The sequence below is a fragment of the Scomber japonicus genome, chromosome 5 (genome assembly GCF_027409825.1).
Source record: "Scomber japonicus isolate fScoJap1 chromosome 5, fScoJap1.pri, whole genome shotgun sequence".
Classification (NCBI taxonomy): domain Eukaryota; kingdom Metazoa; phylum Chordata; class Actinopteri; order Scombriformes; family Scombridae; genus Scomber; species Scomber japonicus.
In genome coordinates, this window is record NC_070582.1 from 31824425 (window position 1) to 31845791 (window position 21367).

General features: G+C 37.9%; 1 protein-coding gene across 1 annotated transcript in view; it reads right to left on the reverse strand.

Annotated features, from left to right (window-relative positions):
• The window catches only part of cdh13 (cadherin 13, H-cadherin (heart)), a 263838-nt gene that overhangs the window by 209862 nt on the left and 32609 nt on the right, over positions 1-21367 (reverse strand). The window contains exon 4 of the mRNA XM_053319996.1: positions 12686-12799. Within this exon, the coding sequence (XP_053175971.1) occupies positions 12686-12799 (114 nt within the window). The remainder of the gene's footprint in view (positions 1-12685; positions 12800-21367) is intronic.

Sequence of the window (21367 nt, forward strand, 5' to 3'; positions counted from 1 at the left end):
TTTGTCTCAGCCTACCTGCTGTAGTCAGTCAAACAGACATACAGTAAACCTGTCTCTCAGAGCACTGACAGGAAAAAGAACATTTCTGCCTGTCTCGATGGTAGCTTGACCCTCTAGACAGTAGGTTGCAGTCAGGCCAAACATACAATGCATTGTCAAATGTATTTATTTATTCCATCAATCTGCCACTATGGGGTTTGAAAGTTAAGATAACTTACAATCACAATATTCTTAGTTGCACTCAGGCCAGTATGCTAATGTCCCGGTACACACATGCTTGTTTTGGTCCATATGGTCCACCTCATATCAACTGCTGGACAAGAATTCAAACTGCCAAACAGGAACAACAGGAAGTGGGACACTCAAAAGGGCTTTATAGTATTGGGGGAGGGGGGGACTGTATCAAGATGGTTGGACTGGGGATGGATTCTTCTTTTACAGAAGACTATCCCAAACAATAAATATGTACATGTTTTTTTTTTTCATTATAAATTGTGTAGATGACTTAATTGATTGTAATATTGTTTTTGTAGAAAAGGTGTGGACCTGCTGCCATGGACCCAGATTAGATTTCTCTTTAGGTTTACTGATGAGATGGCTTATAGTCTTTTGAAAAGTTATTCTTCTTGTTATTTGTTCATTTTCAGTTTTGTAAATAGTTTTTCTCATCACCTTATACCAAAACCAGCTTGACTTACTTTTTTAAAATATGAGCTCTCTTTCAGAAAGCAGGTTTAATTAACAATCACACCTCTTTGGGACCATATGGATATGGTCCCAAAAAAAAGCTGATTTGAGTTACTTCAACAACCCTGAGTATATTCACACTGAATGAAGTGTGAATGGTGAATGCTGGGGGAAAAATGGAGCTCCAATACCACAATTCACCATGGCAACAGGTAAATAAAAGACAGTCTTGTAATATTACTGTGTGGGAACATTCATCTAAAAAAAAAATAAAAGATAGCAGTGACAGGACCTGAATAAGAGCAGGGAAAATAGTTAATAAGCCAACACAATAAAGCTTTATTCAGGGTAGTATATTAATTAATCATTTACTTGACTTGAATTTCCTCACTGGATGATGAAATGGTGGAGCCTAACAGTGTATCAAGCTATACGTAGCATTTTAAATACATTTATGCAGCAAAACAACAAAACACAGGGCAGCAGATGAAGATGAAAACTATAGCTGAAGATTTAAATAAAACATATTTTACAAAGAGATATATGATTACAGGTTTATCCAGTAAAACTGAGTTTAGTGATTTGCAGCTGAAAGTTTAAGGTTCAATGTACATTTTTAGAAGTCTAATTGTGTCTTGGCTCATCAGCATTCAGTGACTTTATTTCAACTATTTCAACAAATGTAGCACATTTAAACATCACTGAAATGCTCTAAAAACACCTTCAGACTATGTAGCTGCAACACAATCCTGCTCACTTTTAAATATGAACATATTCTGCAATACGACATAAAAACTATGACAGGAATGTTCAATCACTGCGACACATCACTGTGTGTGAGTGATGGAGATTTATTATTTTATTTTAAACTGAGATAAGGCAGCAGAATACACACTATAGATAACACATCATGTGCAACTAACATTTGAGTGCAGGAACTGCTCAAACAACCTGACAGCAGCCTTATCACTGTGCACAGGCTCCCAGTGTTAGAAAAGAAGGACATGCATAGATTTTATTCTCAACTGAGGGAGGAATTCACGCTTTGTAATATTTGAATGCCAGGGCAAAAAACACCATTCAAAAGGAAATGACTGATGCATTTAAAAGTGTTAACTTTAGTCCTTGTGTTACAAAGTTATATCCAAGCAGGATTTTGATTCTGACATACAGTAAGGCTTTGCTAAAGAACGTGCTTTAATACACGCATTGATATTGACTGAGGAAATTGTATGTTTTGACATTGACTTCAAGCTCTGCAGGAGAGAGGACTACAAACTCAGTGTTTGGTGAACAAAACCTTAAGGAGGTAGTTACCGCGGTAACTGACCCAGAGTTCAAGAGCTGAAAACCCAGAGTTTCCAATAGACAGAACACAACAGACCTGGTGGCTTCTGAAAAATAAACAGACTATAGGTGAAGATTACACTTGCCCTTCCAGTCTTTACACTGATATTTCTCCAAAGACTTTTGTTCAACCTTTTAATAATATGTTTAAACATGTTGACTACAAAAAGACATGAATAAATGTTATTTCAGATGATGAATGACAACTCTGTTAAGCACATATACATATTTGGGGCAATGACTTTACTGCTACAGGATTACAGGATGCTGGGTTTGTCTTTAACTCTCACATACTGTTCATATTCTACACCTGCGCAGTATATTACGGGTCAATTTTGACCCAGTCTAAGAATAAGCTCATAAAAAGTGTCTATAACAAATATTGAACCACAGCTGTATTTAGAAAACATCAATAATCAATCTGACTGATCAATAAATGTGTGATTAAACCTTGATTAATGTTTCAGAGAGCGGAGAGAGTGTAGTTTTTAGCTTTTACATCATTCTAAACTACTACAACTAAATCAGTATCCTGTGTAGACATACTGAACTTTTAGTTGGAGTCAAACGTGTGCTCTCTGTGTCTGCACTCATTCTAAACAAAACCTGTCAGCAAACACAAACATATTCATCATATAAAGAGGGGCCGACAGCTGTCTGTCACACCATCAGTCTTTGGTCATCACCTGTGATTGGCCTGCCACAAGATTTAATATGATTCCTGGTTTTTCTTGACATTAGGAGAATTGCAATTTGAGACCTCCATGAGATGAAGATGAAAACTGTTCAAAATAGGAGCCAGCTGATGGCTTGTCATTAAACAATCAAATAAGTGCCAGAGGACTCTGCCACCATTGTGACTAGCCTTAAACGTATAGTTCTGATAAGCCTTTTTAAGTGTTTTCTAAAATATGCTAAACTTCACTATTTGTTAGATCCAGGTAAATAGATGTTAATGTGAGCAAACACGGATTGGCATGGGATGATTTTTGGACAGGATGGGCATTTTCTGAGGAAATGAGTAGAATGGATTTGAAGTGGGCTCTGATACAAAGAGGAACAGTGCTGGACTGTGAGGCAGTGTTGGTATATGGTTTGTATGGCAGAACATATGACACACATGGTCCAAAAAGACTTTCCTTCACTCACAATCACCAACAAAGAAACTGTTTTAATTTGTGGTGTCACCAACATCCTGAATGACTCTTTTATCTGAATTGAACTCATTGGGTTCAGACACAGTCTTGATGATCTGAATCAACCCATTTCACAAAACATAGGAGAGGCTTTAGTGGAAAAAATAACTCATTTGATTTAGAAATTTGTTTTCTCAATTTAGGAATTTGTGTCCTCAATTGAACAGATTTCACCTCATGCCATTCTCTCATCTGATATTTATCCTCACTGTGGTTCACTTGGATTTTATAGGGTTTTATTTTGATGTTAGACAAATATATATATGGATATATTTTAAGTATAACAATGTGTTATCTCTCGTAAATACAGCGAGTAGAATACGGGATAACCGTCTTCTTCACAGAAAACACTTTCATGTTCCTGTGCATATCCAGTCCATAAACACTCAGCATCAGGGTTGTGGACATGTATGTATTATCCATCTATCACTCCATCCATCCATTATCTATACTGCTTATTCTCTGGAGTAGCATTTCTCAACAGGAGTGGTAGCACCCCAAGGAGGCATTCAGATGAGATTGGAAGGCACTAGAGGCAATATTTTTGAAAGGAGGGGGGGGCACTAAGTTGTTCTTGGGAGGTGTTTGTGTGAGCCTTTTTTTTTAATGCTAGTTTAGTCCTTCATTCAAATGCACATTCACAATTTTACCATTAGACTTCAGGGATTTCCTATGATTTTTGCACAGTCAAGTCTGTTTTCCTCTGTTTTACACACGTAACTACAATTGTCTATTGGGCACTGAGCTCTTCCAAAACATGGGTGACCTACGCTCAACACTGTATTTGAATGTCGGGACATATCTAATGGGAAACATCTTCTTCGACACTTTCTTCAAACTTCCAGCTGATTGGCAAAGTAGAATTAGAATATTAGAATATGTTTATTGTCACTGAACAGCAGCTGTACAACAACACTTCAGAGCTTCTCCGTTTACTGGCACATAAAAGAACAAACGAAGAAATAACTACCATAAAAGCTCAGGATAAAAAAGATAAAAAGAACACAATAAACCGTTACTCAAAAGTAGAATTAATTAATAAATAAATAGACAAATGAATAATAATAAATAAATGTATTGTGCACCCCAGCAGGAGATTATTAATTATTGCACAGTGTATTTGATAGAATTCAGTTCCTTAGTGGCACTTGGATAAAAACGGTTCATTAGTCTGGAAGTGCAGGTCTTCATAGATATGTAACACCTCCCAGAAGGCAGCAGAGTGAAGAGGTGATTGGCCACAGTGAAGCTAGCAAACTACACCAGGATGAAGTAGTTCAATGGAGAACACATGAACAAATTTAGATGACAAAGTATTAAAGCGAGAGCACAAATTGTTTCTTTTTGTGGGTTTTTTGTGAGTTTCTTTCCTCCATGGCCCCCCTGGCACTCTGTACAGGAAGCCAGAACTGCAGTAAGATGTTCAATCATAATGAATGCATGTTCAGATTGATTATAGAATCACTGAATGATACAGTACTGAGCACTAAGAGGACAAATCCTCTTCACTTAAACACTGCACTTAAACACCCCCCTGCCCCCACCACCATGCACCCTTTAATCCCAGACACAAGCAAAAAAAAAAAAAAAACGCCTGGAAAAAACCTGGAATAAACTTCTCCAGGTATGATTGATTTATCTTCCCCAAGTACTTGAGGGTCCTATCAGCTTTGACTGAAGAGGGGGATACTAAGAGGAACATTTAAGCATATCAGTTTCATTGCATGCTCCAGCTGCTCTGTGAGTTGCTGTGAGCTGTTTATGGCCCCCCAACCCCCCCCCCCAAGGGAGGGCAGGGGGAGAGACCTCTGTATCAAAACAATTCCACAGCTAGCAGGAGGTGTGACATAAACAACAAGGTTCTTACCCTTCCCCTGTGAGTCCCGCTGACAGCCAACCCACCCTTGCCCTTCCGTCACACACTTACACACTCACACACGCTCAGAATCATACATGTCAAATCATAGCTGTTGCAATCTCACCTCTCCCCCCCCTGCATCCTATTGCTTATCTGGAGAGAAAGGTGGTGGAAGAGGGAGAGGGAGGGGGGAGGGGGGGCATGAAAAATGAATGGCTGCCATATGGAAGTAGTAGGTTGCATAAGAAGAGGGAAGCTATTGGTGTGGAAAATCAATTACACCAAGTCGCCAACATATAACTACTATTTGGTATTTGGTAAAATAGCCCACATTAGCCTGTCTTCTCATGCACAAAATAAATAAAAAAAAGAAGAGGAAGAGTTGGAGGAGGGTGGATGGAGGGATACAGGGATGAGAGGGAAAAAAAGCTGGAGGGAATTTGCAACTGATGAGTGGAAGCAAGTGTGAATAGGGAAACAATGGCGGGGAAAGTAATTGATGGGCTATACTCATTAGCTGTCAGTGTAGCTCAATCCACAGCAGATCCACACACACACACACACACACACACACACACACACACACACACACACACAGAGATAATTTGAGTCCCCTATGGACCCAACTTATCTGCTGACTCTCATTCTTCTCTACTATCTCGCTGCAGTTCCTCTGGGGGGGGGGAAATGTGCACTAACCCCTGAGGACTTTGGTTGTCCAGACAAAAGTATCTACCTAGTGTTTCCACACATGCGCTAGGCCTGCTGTCCTCCACTACCAACCGGGCCCTCGAGATGCGTCAATGGGACCATATTGAGTACAGTGCTGGTATAAGCTAGAAGTCTAGGTTCTGTGTGTGCTGTGATTGTGCTCTCCAGGGTACAATTATCTATTATGTGCAGGGCTCAGTGTGGGATATCGTTTTATGTTAGTCTCTGCGGGCATTGAGAGATGTGGTTGATCTCTTAGTGCCCAGTCTTATCTAGAACAAAGCTGCTTGACACGCAGAGATACATCAAAGCATTGTTACACACCGCCAGAGATAAATGTAGAGCCTGAGCGGAGGTCTAAAATGTATGTTGTTGGGGTTTTTTTTGTTGACCATTATATTCTATGTTCGCTCAGGTGAAATGATTCACCTGCAGCACAGAACGCTGTCTGTAGCACATGAAACAATGCAGTTGCTTTTGAGAGGAAATGAAGTGAGGAGCTTCTGGAGCAACACACAATGAGTAACTCCAATCAACAAATAAAACACTGCATAAATTATTGCTGTAAAGTAGCACACTTAGAAGAATGTGTAATAGCTCCTGTCTAAAACTGATAATGTGGCAAAATGAAACGTACTGTACAGAAGTTCACACATTCTGTAGTAACGGGGGGGGGGGGGTGTAGTCTCACCACTTTCAACGTCCACCAATAATCTTAATGACGGCAAAGCTGATAAGACTTCAATATAGCAAAGGATTAAAATGGGTGTTGAATATTGATGCTACAGATTAACACAGTTTTAGTTTTCCTTGTCCTATGTAATAAGATGAATTGAGAAAAAGGCAGTCTGTCTCCATTGGAAACTTTTCATCTCAAGTGTTTTTTTCTTCTACTCTACCCAAACATATTGTGACTCCCAAATTAAAAGTGTAAACATGAAAGTTGTTTCATTCCATCTGCAGTGAATTTAATGCTGCTGTTTACTGCATACAATGTTCCAGATAAAAAAACAACGACAAAAAGGTTTTATATTCATAGACTTTTGATAACAGAAAAGGGTAGCAGATACATAAAAGTGTAAGAAAAGAGATAAAAGATGAGGTAGGTAAAGGTTAAAATAAAAAATACAGATAAGAGGGACAATGGTAGCATAGCAAATCCTTGCAAGTAAGAAAAAGTAAGATGATACAGCTTTTCTTAGCATGAGCCACACATCATCTGAAGGTCTCAATTATATCAGAGCATTTATGTGTAAGCACAGCTTATCAGCCATCACCTGCTGGAATACATGAAACATTGATGACTTATTGTCTTATTAGTATTTAAAGCTGAGTATTTTAAAACTTGTGAAAAATTGTTGAGATTTTGGTTTTGGCCTATAATATTGGTAGTGGACTATGCTTACATAAGTAACTGATTGAGAAGGTAAGAAAGTAACCCTAACGCTAACCAACCCAAGAATGATTCAAGAATTCACAAATCTCACTAAATTCACTACAGGCAACACAAGAACCACACTATGTGCTGAAATTCACCCTCACACACACATACAGTCCATATCCAGACGACATTACATTGACTTACATTCATTGACTCATATTATAATGTACATTAAGGACAACATGACCTGGTCCACACACACACACACACACACACACACACACACACACACACACACACACACACACACCCCTACCTTTCTGTACTGTATATATACCATTTTCAAGTATCATGAAGTGATGGACATTCACTTTTCTGATATAACATTCATCCTCATTTTAAATAATACAGAACATTTCTGAAACCTCAAGATGTGCTTCTGCTTTCATAAATTGTACTTGGATGTTCAAGCTGATCATGATATTCACAGAATCAGACCTACAGTGTCTAACCATTTCACAAAAATGATGGCTGTAAGATGTTAAGAGTGTTCCTATAAAAAGGTAAGTGTGGTTTTATATCTTCGTTCATGAGTGAAACCTTGACTTTTTGTCTTCTTTTTTTTTTGGGTGTAATTTACTTTCAACATTGCCACCACATTCACTCTGTGTGCAGTGGTAAACCAGCTAAAATAATAGGAAACACTCGGTATTACCCAACTTCCTTATTTTTAAAACATTAAAAAAATAAGATGCCATTTATGATTATAAAAAATGAATTGAATGAATATATTTCTCAGATATGAATACTTCATTGAGTGGTGAAATCTGCATTGTAATTACTGTGTGAAAGACTGACACATGTAAAGACCTTACAGACAACAGTTACATCATGCCCACATGCACATCATTGTGTGTTTAATGTCACTGAATGCCCTGGCACTGATTTTTGCTGTTGCGTGAGTAGCAGTACTTCACCTTCAGCAAGAAATACTATGTAACCTCAGATGTACTGAATGATTATTCACATTTTATTCTCTATGAATAACACACTTGTTAACCTCAACATTATTCATGACTCATCCTCATACATTTTACACCAATTTCAATTTAAAATTCATGTTAAATACTTAAGAATCTGAATTGAGAACATCTTTATCTGTGAATCAACATTTTTATTTCAATCAGGATTTTATGTGAATATGTGAAGGAAGTTTCTAGTTTAAAAAAACACCTTAAAAGTTTTGAAATGACTAATTGACTTCAAACTAAAACATGTGTAATGAGATTCTGGGACTGCTTCTGTGTAATATTTAGTCTGTATTGGTAAAACTCTCTCCATTTCTATGAAGCTTACACAGTCTTTCTCTCAATCTTTGGCAATAAGTAACTGACCTTAACAAATCAATGTTCTTTTCCAGCTGTTTCCAATACATATTCTTTGGGTAAGCCAGAGCCATTTATAATTCAACCATTAGATGTTGTATATCATAATACTCTGAGACAGGCGTTGAACTCAGCATTCTCTTTCTTTAGCTTTGTCTGTCCTTTTTGGAAAGCAGTATAAGAAAATACATTGCTCTATTAGGTCTTAAAACTGGCTTGTTCTGGATGTAACTGATTTTCAACTGAGCGTGATACAACTGATATGTTTTGGTGCACTCAGATGGAAAAAAGAACCTGCAGCAGGATCTGAAATTGAAACACTTAATTTCTTAGATTGATTTTATAGCATTAATTGAATCCTCCATCTTCTACACCTAACTTGTTGTCCTATCTTCCGCTTGCTTCATTAACTAGAAACATCATCAGACCTGCAGGTGGCATTGAGAGCTGAATATAAACAACATATTCAAAATCTTAAATAAACAAACCAAGGCAGAGAGCAGCAAAGATCATATTTCAGTTCATTACAATACACACCTCTTGTCTCTGTTTGGAGACTTTCACTATGTTTAATGAGTTCAGTAATATAGTGCTTAAACAAAACACTCCAATACATAGATCTTAACAGTTTTTCAATCTATCATTGTGTGAATTCTTTGAGGCATAAATTGAATACTGTCCCTCTTTTTTTACTTGAAAAATCATTGAAGCTCATAATGAATCAATGGTTTCTCTGTCTAGCAAGAAACAACATTAGATTAAATGCCACTAATTACAAACACACTCTTTTTAGTATTTCTTAAATCTTTCTTTAAAATAGTATTTATCAAAGTGTGAGCTGCAGCTTAACAAAATGACAACCTCAAAGAAAAGGTAATCATTCACAGAAAACAACAACAAATACATACACTCACGACCATCATCATCAATCAACTATGAAAGCAAGTTATTGCTGTGATTCCATCAGCCCTGTCATTAATGGAACCAAGATCATATTTCATATTCTCAAACCTTTCTTCACGCTGTGTTTTAGTCAGATCATATTCCAGACAAATAGCTCTGTAGAATAAACCTTTTCATACAGTACTCAGAGGAAACAGTATGCTAACCAGCTGCAGCAGTTCCACCAGGAGCAAGCCAGCAGGAGTCTGCTTAAGACCTTTTCACTGTGTCATACACTTTAGAAATAGCTTCATGTTAATGAAGTTTGACAGGAACTCAGTCTGAGTAGATGTTGAGCAATTCTTCACTTTTTAAATATGAACTTTCTATTGTATGTCCTACCCAATATTAAATCAAATGTATGATATGTATTTTTCCTGCATTAAAATCTCTTAAACAACTAGACCTATGTTACATATATTGTTGTGTTGTATACTTACATTATCACAAATGCTTCCAACAATGTTCAAACTCTGAGACATCTGTTATTGTCATCAAGGTAACGGTCCGTTTCAATTGGTCAGCAGTCAGCAGCATCATGTCTCTTTGTCTGTATGTATCAGCGTTGTGGTTCTCTGCCACAAGCTAACGTGAATTGACTTTTTATCCAGACACATTTTTATGATACATTGAGCAGATCTTGGTCATTTTTAAGTACACATTTTAATTGGGTGAAGGATTTTATTCAATAGCTGTCTGGATCTTAAGTTATTAGAGAAACAAGTTGAGCAAACATTAGCAGCAGCTCAGCTTGTAGACCCAGTGGACATCATGTGTCTGCTGAACAGCATCACAGAGTCACTGATTTTTAACATGAAACTGCTTTATTCAATGTTTTTACCAGCTTTAATCACCGGGTCTGTTTGTTTTGGAGAGGAGGAGACTCTGTGGATAATTCAGCTCCTGGTAAAAAACCTCCTGAACGTCTGGATCTTAAGTTATCAGAGAAACAAGCTGAGCAAATGTTTGAAGCAGCTCAGCTTGCAACCCCTCTGGAAATCATCTGTCCACTAAACAGCATGGAAGAAAGACTGATTTTTAACATGAAACTGCTTTATTCAGTGTTCTTTTACCAGTTTTAATCACTGGGTTGGTGTGTTTTTGGAGAGGAAACTTCTGCAGATAAAAACCTCCTGAGCGTTAAACACTGAAAGAATCTGTATAGCAATTTGTATAGCAATGAAAGTTGGTTAAAGACTGTGTAAAGTGAATTCAAAAATTTTTCTTCTAAACACATTAAATAGGTCATAAATGTATTTCTAAAAAAGGTGTAAAAAGCATTTCAACCATTTAGATTTGAATTGTGGAGCTAGGCTTCACAAACTGTGTTTCAAGATTTCTGTGTTCAGGATTTAGTGATTAGCATAAACCCGCCCCCCCCCCCTGCTGCTGTAGAGGTATAAATACATTCAGCACACACTACTACTACTACAGTCTACAGTTAGCCAATTAGCTGAGTTAGCCGCCGAGCTAGCCGCCAAGTTAGCCAATCTTTCATTTAAAATAATTAAGTTGATGTTTGATGTTATCCCTGCCATAGAACTGTCAGCACTCAGCATACTGCATGGTTTGTGAGTTGTACAGGTGTTTTGCACTGTGGCCGAGCAACAAGACTGAAACCTCCTGTGTTGGTATGGCAGGAGTCTTGCTGCTGCTGTCATAGTCCTGCACTGTCTACGCCAAATGTTGTGACTTTCCTTGTAAATGGCGGATTTTGATGTAGGCAGCCATTATTAGCAATTACCTCAGGCTCATTGTTCTTCTTTTGATTTGAAATAAAATAATGAAGTAACTTTCTTTGCATTCATTTGATTCCTAATCAAGATTAACTGAAAATAATTGCTTGAAATGAATATGGACTTGAAATGCAAAATAGCTTGCGATTAACTATTGCAATTCAGTAATGAATCTAGATTTTAAAAATGAATTGTTTGACATCCCTAATTGAAATATAGTATCACACAATCATATTCTGTCCTCACAATAAATAGAAACAACTTAATTAAATGAATTTAATTGGTTGTTCAGTCACCTGTTGATGTTGTGATGTGTGATTAAGCCTGTGCAGAAGGTGTGGTTACCTGTCAGCTGTATAATGAATAATGAGTTTAACACTGTAGGATGTGTAGGTCATGCATATAGAAATGTATAGAGTGTCCAAGTCATGTATTTGATACCATATGTTTTAATACTTTTTGATGAGACAATAAACTTTTAGACCTGTGAAAGTTTAGTGTTTTATCTTTTTAGTATTCACCTGAGTAAAAGCTTTGTACTGTATAGTACTAGACATATGTTGATGTATGTATGTGTACTATGAAAATACATAGGAAGCAAATGTACATCATGTATCTACAATGTTGGATGTGCATTGTCTCTTTTTGTTATGAACATAAACCTGTTGTCACAATAGAGCTTGTTCACTTTGTTGGCAAAATGACATTTTATCCTACTTTGTACTTTATTTCATTACACAATGTGTGTGACAATATACATCTATACATAGTTTTTTAGTAAAATCCAGCATAGTATACCTTTAAGTTTAAGCTACACTGTTGACTGTCCTCACTGAGTTATTTTGTATTACCATAATAACAACTTGGTGTCAAAGACATATTAGCTTAACTGAAAACGCACCCAGCCAAAATGCATTCATGTAAACTGATTAGGAATCCACCAGAGTATTGATATCATAAAACGGGAATAAGAAAAAACATTTCTTCCCATATCTGCAGCATATTATACACTTTATATTTTCAACAATCAATACAAATAAACTTTATTATCACTAACACTTTATTAACACTAGATCAATAAAAAGAATAATAAAAAACTTCAGTACAGACCAAGAACCTCTTAAAACATCTGGCTCTATAACAGGGTTGACAACGACTTTAGGGAGCCATTTGATTCGCTGGCTATGATTTCATGTGAACAGAACCACCGTTTCTCCTCTTTTTCCATATTCCTTTTTTATATATTTAATCTTTTCCAATAAATTGTGTATGGAGTTGTGTAACATATCAGGAACCACACCCCACCTTTCTTGTTTTAAGACTAAATAAGGTCAAAATGAGCAAAAATGACCAAACTGTTTCTTTGTATATTCCAGTATGAAGCCGTAGGACTCAGATGTGGTGTGGGAAGAAAATGTATGATGTAGCCATGTGTTTCTTACCCGGCCAATGACCTTGGGGAAGGAGGCTCTCTGGTTCTCTGTAACGATCACAGGAGGGACCAGCAGGGATCTCTTAGTTCTGTATGGCAGCATCTGGCCAAGATCCAAGATGTCCTAAAAAAAAGAAAAGACAGTCCACGTTGTTAAACTTTTCAAACTCAAAACCATCTTTAACATTTTGTGTCTTGCTGCAACCTTTTTTTCGGGCATGTGACATCTCTCATAACTCCTACATCAATCTTACCTTATCCAAAATGTCTTGTTTGCATCTGGTAAGCAATTACCTCCCAACCATTACTGACAGTATAGAAACACACATATAAAGTAAGCAGTCAAATAGATATGGAATGAAAAGCTAGAGGGATTCCCAATTCCTCTTCTTGAGTACAGTATGTACTATATAATACAGACTGAGCACCTGCATCTGGAGACTAGCAGTATATGCTTTAAATGTTTGGAGAGCAAAGGAGATTCTCTGGGTAAACATGAAATAGCTATCTCTGCTGTTTTCGGTGCAATTTAATTCATATTCTTTAATTCTTTATTGAGCCAGCATGGTAAATAAGGACAGGAAAGAGAAGAGAGAAAAAAACCCTAAGTATTAAAGCAAGAGCAACAAAGACTACAAAGAGAGACAGCAAAAATGAAGAAATGAGAGATGACGGCTTTTTGGCGAAGCAATTGCAATGTTCATGCAGATGGAGCCAATCTGGAATGTTTTTGTTGTTGTTGTGTTTTTTTTCTTGCTCTTGAAACACAACAGCATAATCTAATTTCATCTTCCAGCCTCCTGCTGTTGTAAACAAAGACATGGTTGTTACTGTATAATATAGGGGAAGATTTCCCTCACTCCTCTTCATTCCTGCATTCACTGATACAGTTATGTCCCTTCTGTTTGCATGTTGACACCAAAATAAAGTCTGTCACTGACACTGTGGAGGAAGCTGCAACCCTGGTTGTTAACACTAAGGTGATTACCTACAGGGGAGGACAGTCAGACAGTCTGTCCGCACACCTGGACACAAGCCTAGTAGTGACAACAAATGACACACACACACACACACACACACACACACACACACACACCCCTACAAAAACCATACATGATGTATGCATCATTAGACATAATTAGACATTATACAATTCCAATACTAAAATAATATAAATTACATTGCACTGCATGCAAGTATCCATGTCTGTACAGTGTGATAAATCCTCCAGTGCTGCACACTATTTAAACTCATTTATTCTGATTTAATTTGTTTCACATGACTTTAATTTAAATGCATTTACATGTTGTCCTCAGCTTGTCTCTGTTAATGTCTCTCCAGACATAGTATCATCAAGACATACAAAAAAGCTTCTCCAGCAGTGCAGTGCTGCTCAGTGAAACATCCTGATCTCCCAAAATAATTGTAAGTTGGGTCAGAGGGAAAGTAATAACCTGCATAGAGAGCCAATCTACCACCTGCCTCCAAAAGAAGGTAATCCAGGGACAATACCAGAACAGGTCTATGAAATTCTCCTTTTCAGTCCCAAAGCTGCAGGGGCTTCCATTAGTCTGGATGTCACTTTTTTAGGTGAAGTGAAACACTTTACTTCTGATTTGGCACACAGTTAACAGTGAGAGGGTTTACTGGATCCTCATATCGTCATCAGAGAGAAGTCTTTTGTTGCCTTTATTCTGTTGTTTGCACTCCAAAAAAATCCTCATTGATTCCAAAAGGTTTCCTCAGAGCAGCCATCCTTCACCCAAAACTATAACTGGTGTTTTAACTCTAACATACTGTTCATATTCTGACTCATAATTGGTCTCTACTCTAATTCCCATTCCTCATCAGTCATTAACCATTACATACTGTCGCAGTGGCGGAGCCAGACAATTTTCATAGGGGTGGCCAAACTGAGACCATAGTTCACACAGGGGTAGCACAGAAAATGATATCATCTTTTTTTTCCCTATGTGGTAAGTCACTATGGATCTAGTAGTGTTCCTTAGTCACTCACTCATTTACCTCTTCCTCCCTAGGCCTCTGCTCAGGGTCCTGCTCAAAAATGACATACCTAACATGAATATAGTATATCTCTGTAACTACAACTTCTATATGAATAATATTGGTATCATAATAAAGGTAACACTTGTGAGGTGAAAGCATCAGCATATGTGTTACTGGGTCAGACTAAATGAAGATTGAACACAGCATAAGTGGAAAAGGTTACATTTTTAGAGTGAATAACACCTTCTAAATTATGCTGCTGTAGCCAATAAACCTCTTGAAACTGTAGCATAACATCTGAACATTATCTGTACCAAGTCTCATGCTAATAAAGTAAAGCACTGCAAAGTTAGAGAGATTTCAGTAGAGATATGTTTAGGCGCTCAACTCTGCACATGCGTTGCATATTGATATCAGCTAATCCAAGCAATATTTTCATGAAGAGCATCAATACCTCGGGAAACTATTGGTCCATTTCAAAGATTAACCACTAGAAAGTAGTGCAGGTGGCTAAATATGTCACAATAGCACAGTTCAACCACTAGATGGAGACAAAGACTGTGTGTTTGTATTGAGGACGACTAGGCAGGCTATCTGCAATGCATCCCCCATGGCTTGAATCGACTCAAAATGATCCAGAGACATTGGAGTAGCTGTAACTACTTCGTAGTCACATTCATATGTATTATTTATCTTTGCATTTAATGTCACCTGATTTATATTGGTTGATGTACTGTTGTTGTGTTATATGTGCCTTGTAAGATGCCCTTGAGTGCTTTGAAAGGCGGCTTTAAATAAAATGCATTATTATTATTATTATTATTATTATTATTATTACTAGGAATATTATGCGACCAGACACAAATTTCAAACATAAAAACAGCTAAGGTATGACATTGGTTGTAAATTTACAATAGGAAGTTTGTGTGGATATCGTGAAATTAAAGATAGGAGGACCACGGTGACTGGGCATGCAGTGCTTTGACGGAGGAGCGTTTTTGCTAATGGCGCCATCAATTGCTCAGTGTTTGACTTGTGTTTTGTTGAGCTGTAAATGGTTGCGCTGGCTCTATAGCTGAGCTTCTTCTGAACAAAACGGTGTGTCATACGACTATATTTGTGCTTGTTTAACAGCCCTGAGACGTTTTTAATTTATGGGTGGCGCTGTTGCCCCCACCGGCGGGAGAATATCACACTCATGCCAAACAAACTTACAGAAGTCGTATTCTTCGGTTGCTGTGATTTGAAGAAAACTGTTTTACAATTGCATCCATGTCAAGGACTCCACATTCACCAAGGTTAGTCCGTCAGCGGCTAGCTTCACTCGGAGCACAGGCTAACAACAACAACTCTACTACTTCTTCTTCTGTAATTGTGCTGTTGGTTGAAATTCAAGTTGAGTATACTACCGCCACCATCAGTTTGGGTGGAGAAGTACTTGTTTGAGGTGCGCTGTTGAAATGCGTCCATATGGGAACACCTGTGTACAGAAATGGTTCCGGCCGGAGGTGTGGCCTTGGCGACCCCCTGGCTCTCCCCCCTGTACTCTTGGGGTCAAATTTGATCCATTTTGACATTTGACAGCTGTAAAGAGACCCCAAATGTCTTTTATTCTGAAATTTTATGACTTTTCCCAAAATGCACACAAAAAAAAATAATTAAATGTTATACTTTTGTATAGGTGCTACAAACTGTTCATTGAGGCTGTTCTGGGTCAAATTTGACCCGTATATATTGACATGTTTTTTTTTGTTAAATAAGTAGTTAATATTTTTAATAAGATAGTAGTTATGAGGATATATTTTTATGATGTAGCAGTGAAGACTGTTATGGGGGAAAGAGACATTCACAATTACTATTTTATGGTTCAGAAGAACATTTTATAGTTTATTAATATACCATGTTTGAATGGTGATTGTCAAATTTGTACATTTGGATATAAAAATTTGTATCAGCAGCACAAAAATAAAATGGATGCATTTATATTCATTTTTGTACACTGTGGGACACATTTAGGGAGAGGTCCAGCTAAAAGTAATGTAAATTGGGTCAAATTTGACTCTGAACAGTATGTAAGGGTTAAGATCTTTCATTAATTGATATAGGGTATTATTGTGTTTAACACTAATCTGCACCATGTGCTGCACCACACTGCAGTTCATTGTCATCATACGGTCAGTAGCTGCTAAAACTGTTGAGCAAACTGACAGACCAATGACAGAGAAAGACACAACACAGCAACAAGCCCAATCACTGAGCCCTGGTTTAAAATGACAACACAGTTTCAATGAAAGGGAAAATACAGACCTGCCATTTTTGTGGTTTCATTTGCAATGCAAATAGTCTCTTTTGTCCTTCATCTTTTATAGCCTACTGTGCAACACTTTATTGACAATGTGTACAGCACATTAATGTGGTTGTGTGTGTGTGTGTGTGTGTGTGTGTGTGTGTGTGTGTGTGTGTGTGTGTGTGTGTGTGTGTGTGTGTGTGTGTGTGTGTGTGTGTGTTTACTGTTCACACTGCTGTTCTTGGCTGACAGGGACTCTGGCACTACTCTCACCCCCTGTCAGAATGACGGAGAGAGAACAGGTAAGAGGGAGAAAGCGAGGCATTTGTTTACAGCGAGGTGCAGACACTCAGACAGAGAGGGCCATGCTGCGGCCGCAATCCGGCGAGCGCTGGAGCCGCTACGCCGCCTCTCCTCTCCTCACCCCTCCACTCTTCCCACCAACAAAGGTCAGAGAGAGAACACAATGAAACAGTAATCATAAACACAACCAGACCAGAACAAAGCAAAAGACACACCGAGCGCTCTCTGAAATGGCCACTCTTATCAAACCCACTGGGGGATGACCTACCAAATGCCAATGAGAGAAATCTCCAACTGGACCTGAAGCAGTTAAACAGAGCACTGAGCAAAAACTGTGAGAGATTAAATGACCTATTTTGTGTCTAAAGAGCATAGTCAGTGGTGTGTGTATATGTATGTGACCGCTTCACCAGTGAGCTGATGGGACTTTTAAGCACTTGCCCATAAAAATCCGTCCGGAGTGTAAAGTCCAAGGGATGAGCGCATCAATCCCATCATGCACAGGTCTCAGCTGTGTGATATGTGTAAAGGAGGGTAAGAAGAGCTGAGAGGCAAACAGGCACCATGTGGTATTTTTAGTGGCCGGATGTAAGGGCTTGAGACAGGGGTTAGGGCTAAGATAGATCACGCTGTCAAATCCACGACTTCAACCCGAGCTGAGATAGGGAGATACGGAGAGGGGGAGCAAATGGCGCTTTAAAAACGTATCAATGTTCTGCAGGTGGATCAGAATGGCCAGCGCATGTTCGGCTGGATACAGGCTGCCGTCGAGGATGGTTCACCACAGGGTATTCTGGGAGAGATAACTTACAGCCCTACTTTCTTCTTTCTCATCTTTTTTTTCTCTCACTTAACCGTAGCTTTTCTTCTCTTTTTGCAGTCTGCACGTGTGATGAATAGTGTTCTTACAGCTTGGTGACACCGTAAGAGAAGGAAGCCATGAATCTTTAATGTGTCCTGTTCATAAATTACTGCCGCATCATCAACCCTGGTCCATCCTTAATACATTTGCTTCTCTCCCTGTCTCTCTCTGTCTCTGTCTCTCTCTCTATGATCATTAGGGTGTTTCAGCATACTGAGTTAAAGGTGGTTAAATCCTGCTAAAAAGATTTGAGTATCATTAACAAAGTGGAGAGCATAAATACCCATGTTGTATATATTTTAAGTGCGTACATGCATGCATACTGTACTACACTACCAGTGTTTGGTGATGTGTGTGTGAGAGAGAGATGGAGTCTTTGACATTGTCATCTGAGCTACTGAGTTACTGTGGCAGCAAAGTCACGTCCTTGTCCATTCTGCCATTTTCACTCTCAATGCTATATTGAGAAGTGTCATTACTCATTTCTGACAATGTGTTGGAAACCTGGTGAGAAATGGATAATATCAAGGCTAGCATCGGCCAGTGGTGACAGGGATGTACAGCCATTCAGCGTATAGAATAACGTCTTGGATACGGAGCCAGGTCAAGCAATCCTTCAATTCTACAAAAAAAAAGGACTAATCTCACTGGTGTAAGTGTCAGAAGTGTGTATATATATGCAAAACAAAGTGTATACACTCACTCTGATAAGATGTCACTCAATGTGGGTGTGACGGCACAATGTGTCACACTTTGTCAAAGTATAATCAACCAAGCATACGCACTTTTCAACTTATTCAAGCAGAATGAAGTAAGGCACTGATGACTTAATGTTTACTTTAAATATTTAATTAGTTGAATTAATTAATACTATGCCAAAGTGATGATATGTGTGCGTACAATCTCACCTCCAGATAATGCCGTAACACTGTTCACTGACTACAAACCAGACATAACTGCTTCAGACAGAGCTTGTTGTAAAATGAAGCTGATTAAAATTGCCGTGCATATATTAAATGACAAATCCTATAGCTTGCTTTCATGTTATATGGTTCATGTGTTAGAGCACATTACTTTATGCAATGTCATCATATTCATAATATAATAGTAGAAAAATGACAGATTATGTGAATTAGGGGTAAAAATCGTGTCTGGATCTCCAGATTTATAATGCATAGTCACACCAAAAGCAAGTTGCCATCAGTAATTATACAGTTTGGCTCCTAGGTTTATATAAAAACAATCCCTCTATGTCCCTCCTCTGTTTTGAAGAACACATTGCAGTGTTGCAAATGTGTTTTGAGAAAAAAAAAGACAAAAAAACCCATAATTTAGCTGCTAATAATAGTGAGAGGTACCACGCTAACAATACAAGCTAATGTAAATCACTTGTGAAGCTATAGTTAAAACAAGTGATGCCAAAGTCACTTTAAACAGGAACATTCTGAGGCTTAATGTATAACAGTGAAGTGGTGTGAGCTGATATGTGTTGGTCATACCTCACACATCACATCTGCTCCTCTGCTCCTTTCAAATGGGCTTCCAAACCAAAAAGCTTAAACAAAGACTTTTGTTCATATACTACATTATTAAAGCTAATCAAAAACACTTACTATGAAAATTGAATTGAATCATGTCTAAAGCTATCCAATCTCAAATATGTGAGGAAGCCTGTGCTCCCTTAACTTGACTGGGTATGACCTTGACCACCATGCTTTGAGTTTATCCCCTCTCTAGCACAGAATGTCATCTGCATTTCAAAATATTTACTGTTCATTATTATTTACAGTAGGTGCTATTCATTAACTATTCATTTTTGCATCCAATGGCAGTAATGCATAAGCTGTTATGATTATAGAGAAACTTTTTCTTCCTCCATTTCTAAAATGTCTGTCATCTTCTGCCAACTTGAAAAAGTCATGTGATGATCCATGTTCCTCTTGACTTCCATCACAATCTAACTTTTCTGTCATGTGTTACACAGCAGCCAGCAGGAGGGAGGCTTTCTCTTCTCTCCTAAGATGGTGACAGTCTGCTTTGAGGTGGCCACCTACTCACATCCCTGCACTTTCAGACTAACACAACAGTCTGACTACTTGAGGCAAGACACTCTTAATGCTTTCAAAATTCAAGCTGAAAATCAATCATCAGTAATCACATTTTTTTGTTTGTTTTTCAGTGAGAACATTTCTTTTGTGCAGCCTTTCTTCTTCAGAAACTGTGCTTAAATCAACCTTGAAAACACACACTAGAGATGTGTTTAGACCTCATTTGTTTCACTCCTGTGAGAGACATCAGATAAAATTAAGTCAAATAAAATATAATCAGCTTCTTGTGTCTCAAGTGTTCTCCAAGGGTTGTATAACTAAGTAAAGACAGACACAATAGAAAGGCTATATAGCTGTTTGAAATGAGCCTTTATATTTGCCATGCTTATGAACAGTGAAGCCCTAAAGTGTCCAAGATGAAATCTCTTACAGTAAAAATATATAGAAATGGTGGTTTTGTAACATAGAAAATATCATCAATTAACAAAAAAAAGTATGAGTCAGATCAATGTAGATCATCACAACACCAGTGTGTAGAAGATCTTATGGAAAAGCAGTTAAAGTGCTTGTAACATTAATATCAATGTACTGAAAAGGTCTTTGCTCTCCACCGCGCTTCATAGTTGTGTTACTCTTATTTCAGTACTTTACCTGATGTGAAACAAAGACTTTTTTTTTTTTTTTTTTAACAGTAGCACAGCTCTTTTAATTATGCGCATCAATAATTCCAAGGTGAAGGTTTGTTTTGCTGCTCTTTTAAAATTAACATGACGTTAAGCCTTTTTCTTTCTGGTTTACTCACTCCCACGCATTAAAAAGCCAACGAAACATATGTAAGTTAGCAGATATATTAAGCAGGTTTTTTGAAAAATGATGGAGGATGAGGAGGAACTCAAAAAGTCAGACAACAGACAAAGGCGGTAAACAGAATTAACAAATGACACCTACAGAGCAAGCTAAAGAGAGATGGTGTGAGTGGGATGGAGAGAGAGAGAGAGAGAGAGAGAGACAGAGAGAGACAGAGAGAGAGAGAGATTATTTGTATTGTGTTGTATAATGTGAGCTGTTGTACTTTGGTTTGCGAGATGTCACATCTTAGTCATTCCCAGAAAGCCTTACTGAACACTGAAAGCTTGGTTAGAGGAAATCTATTTGCCATTGCAGGATGAGGATTTTGCTCAGGAT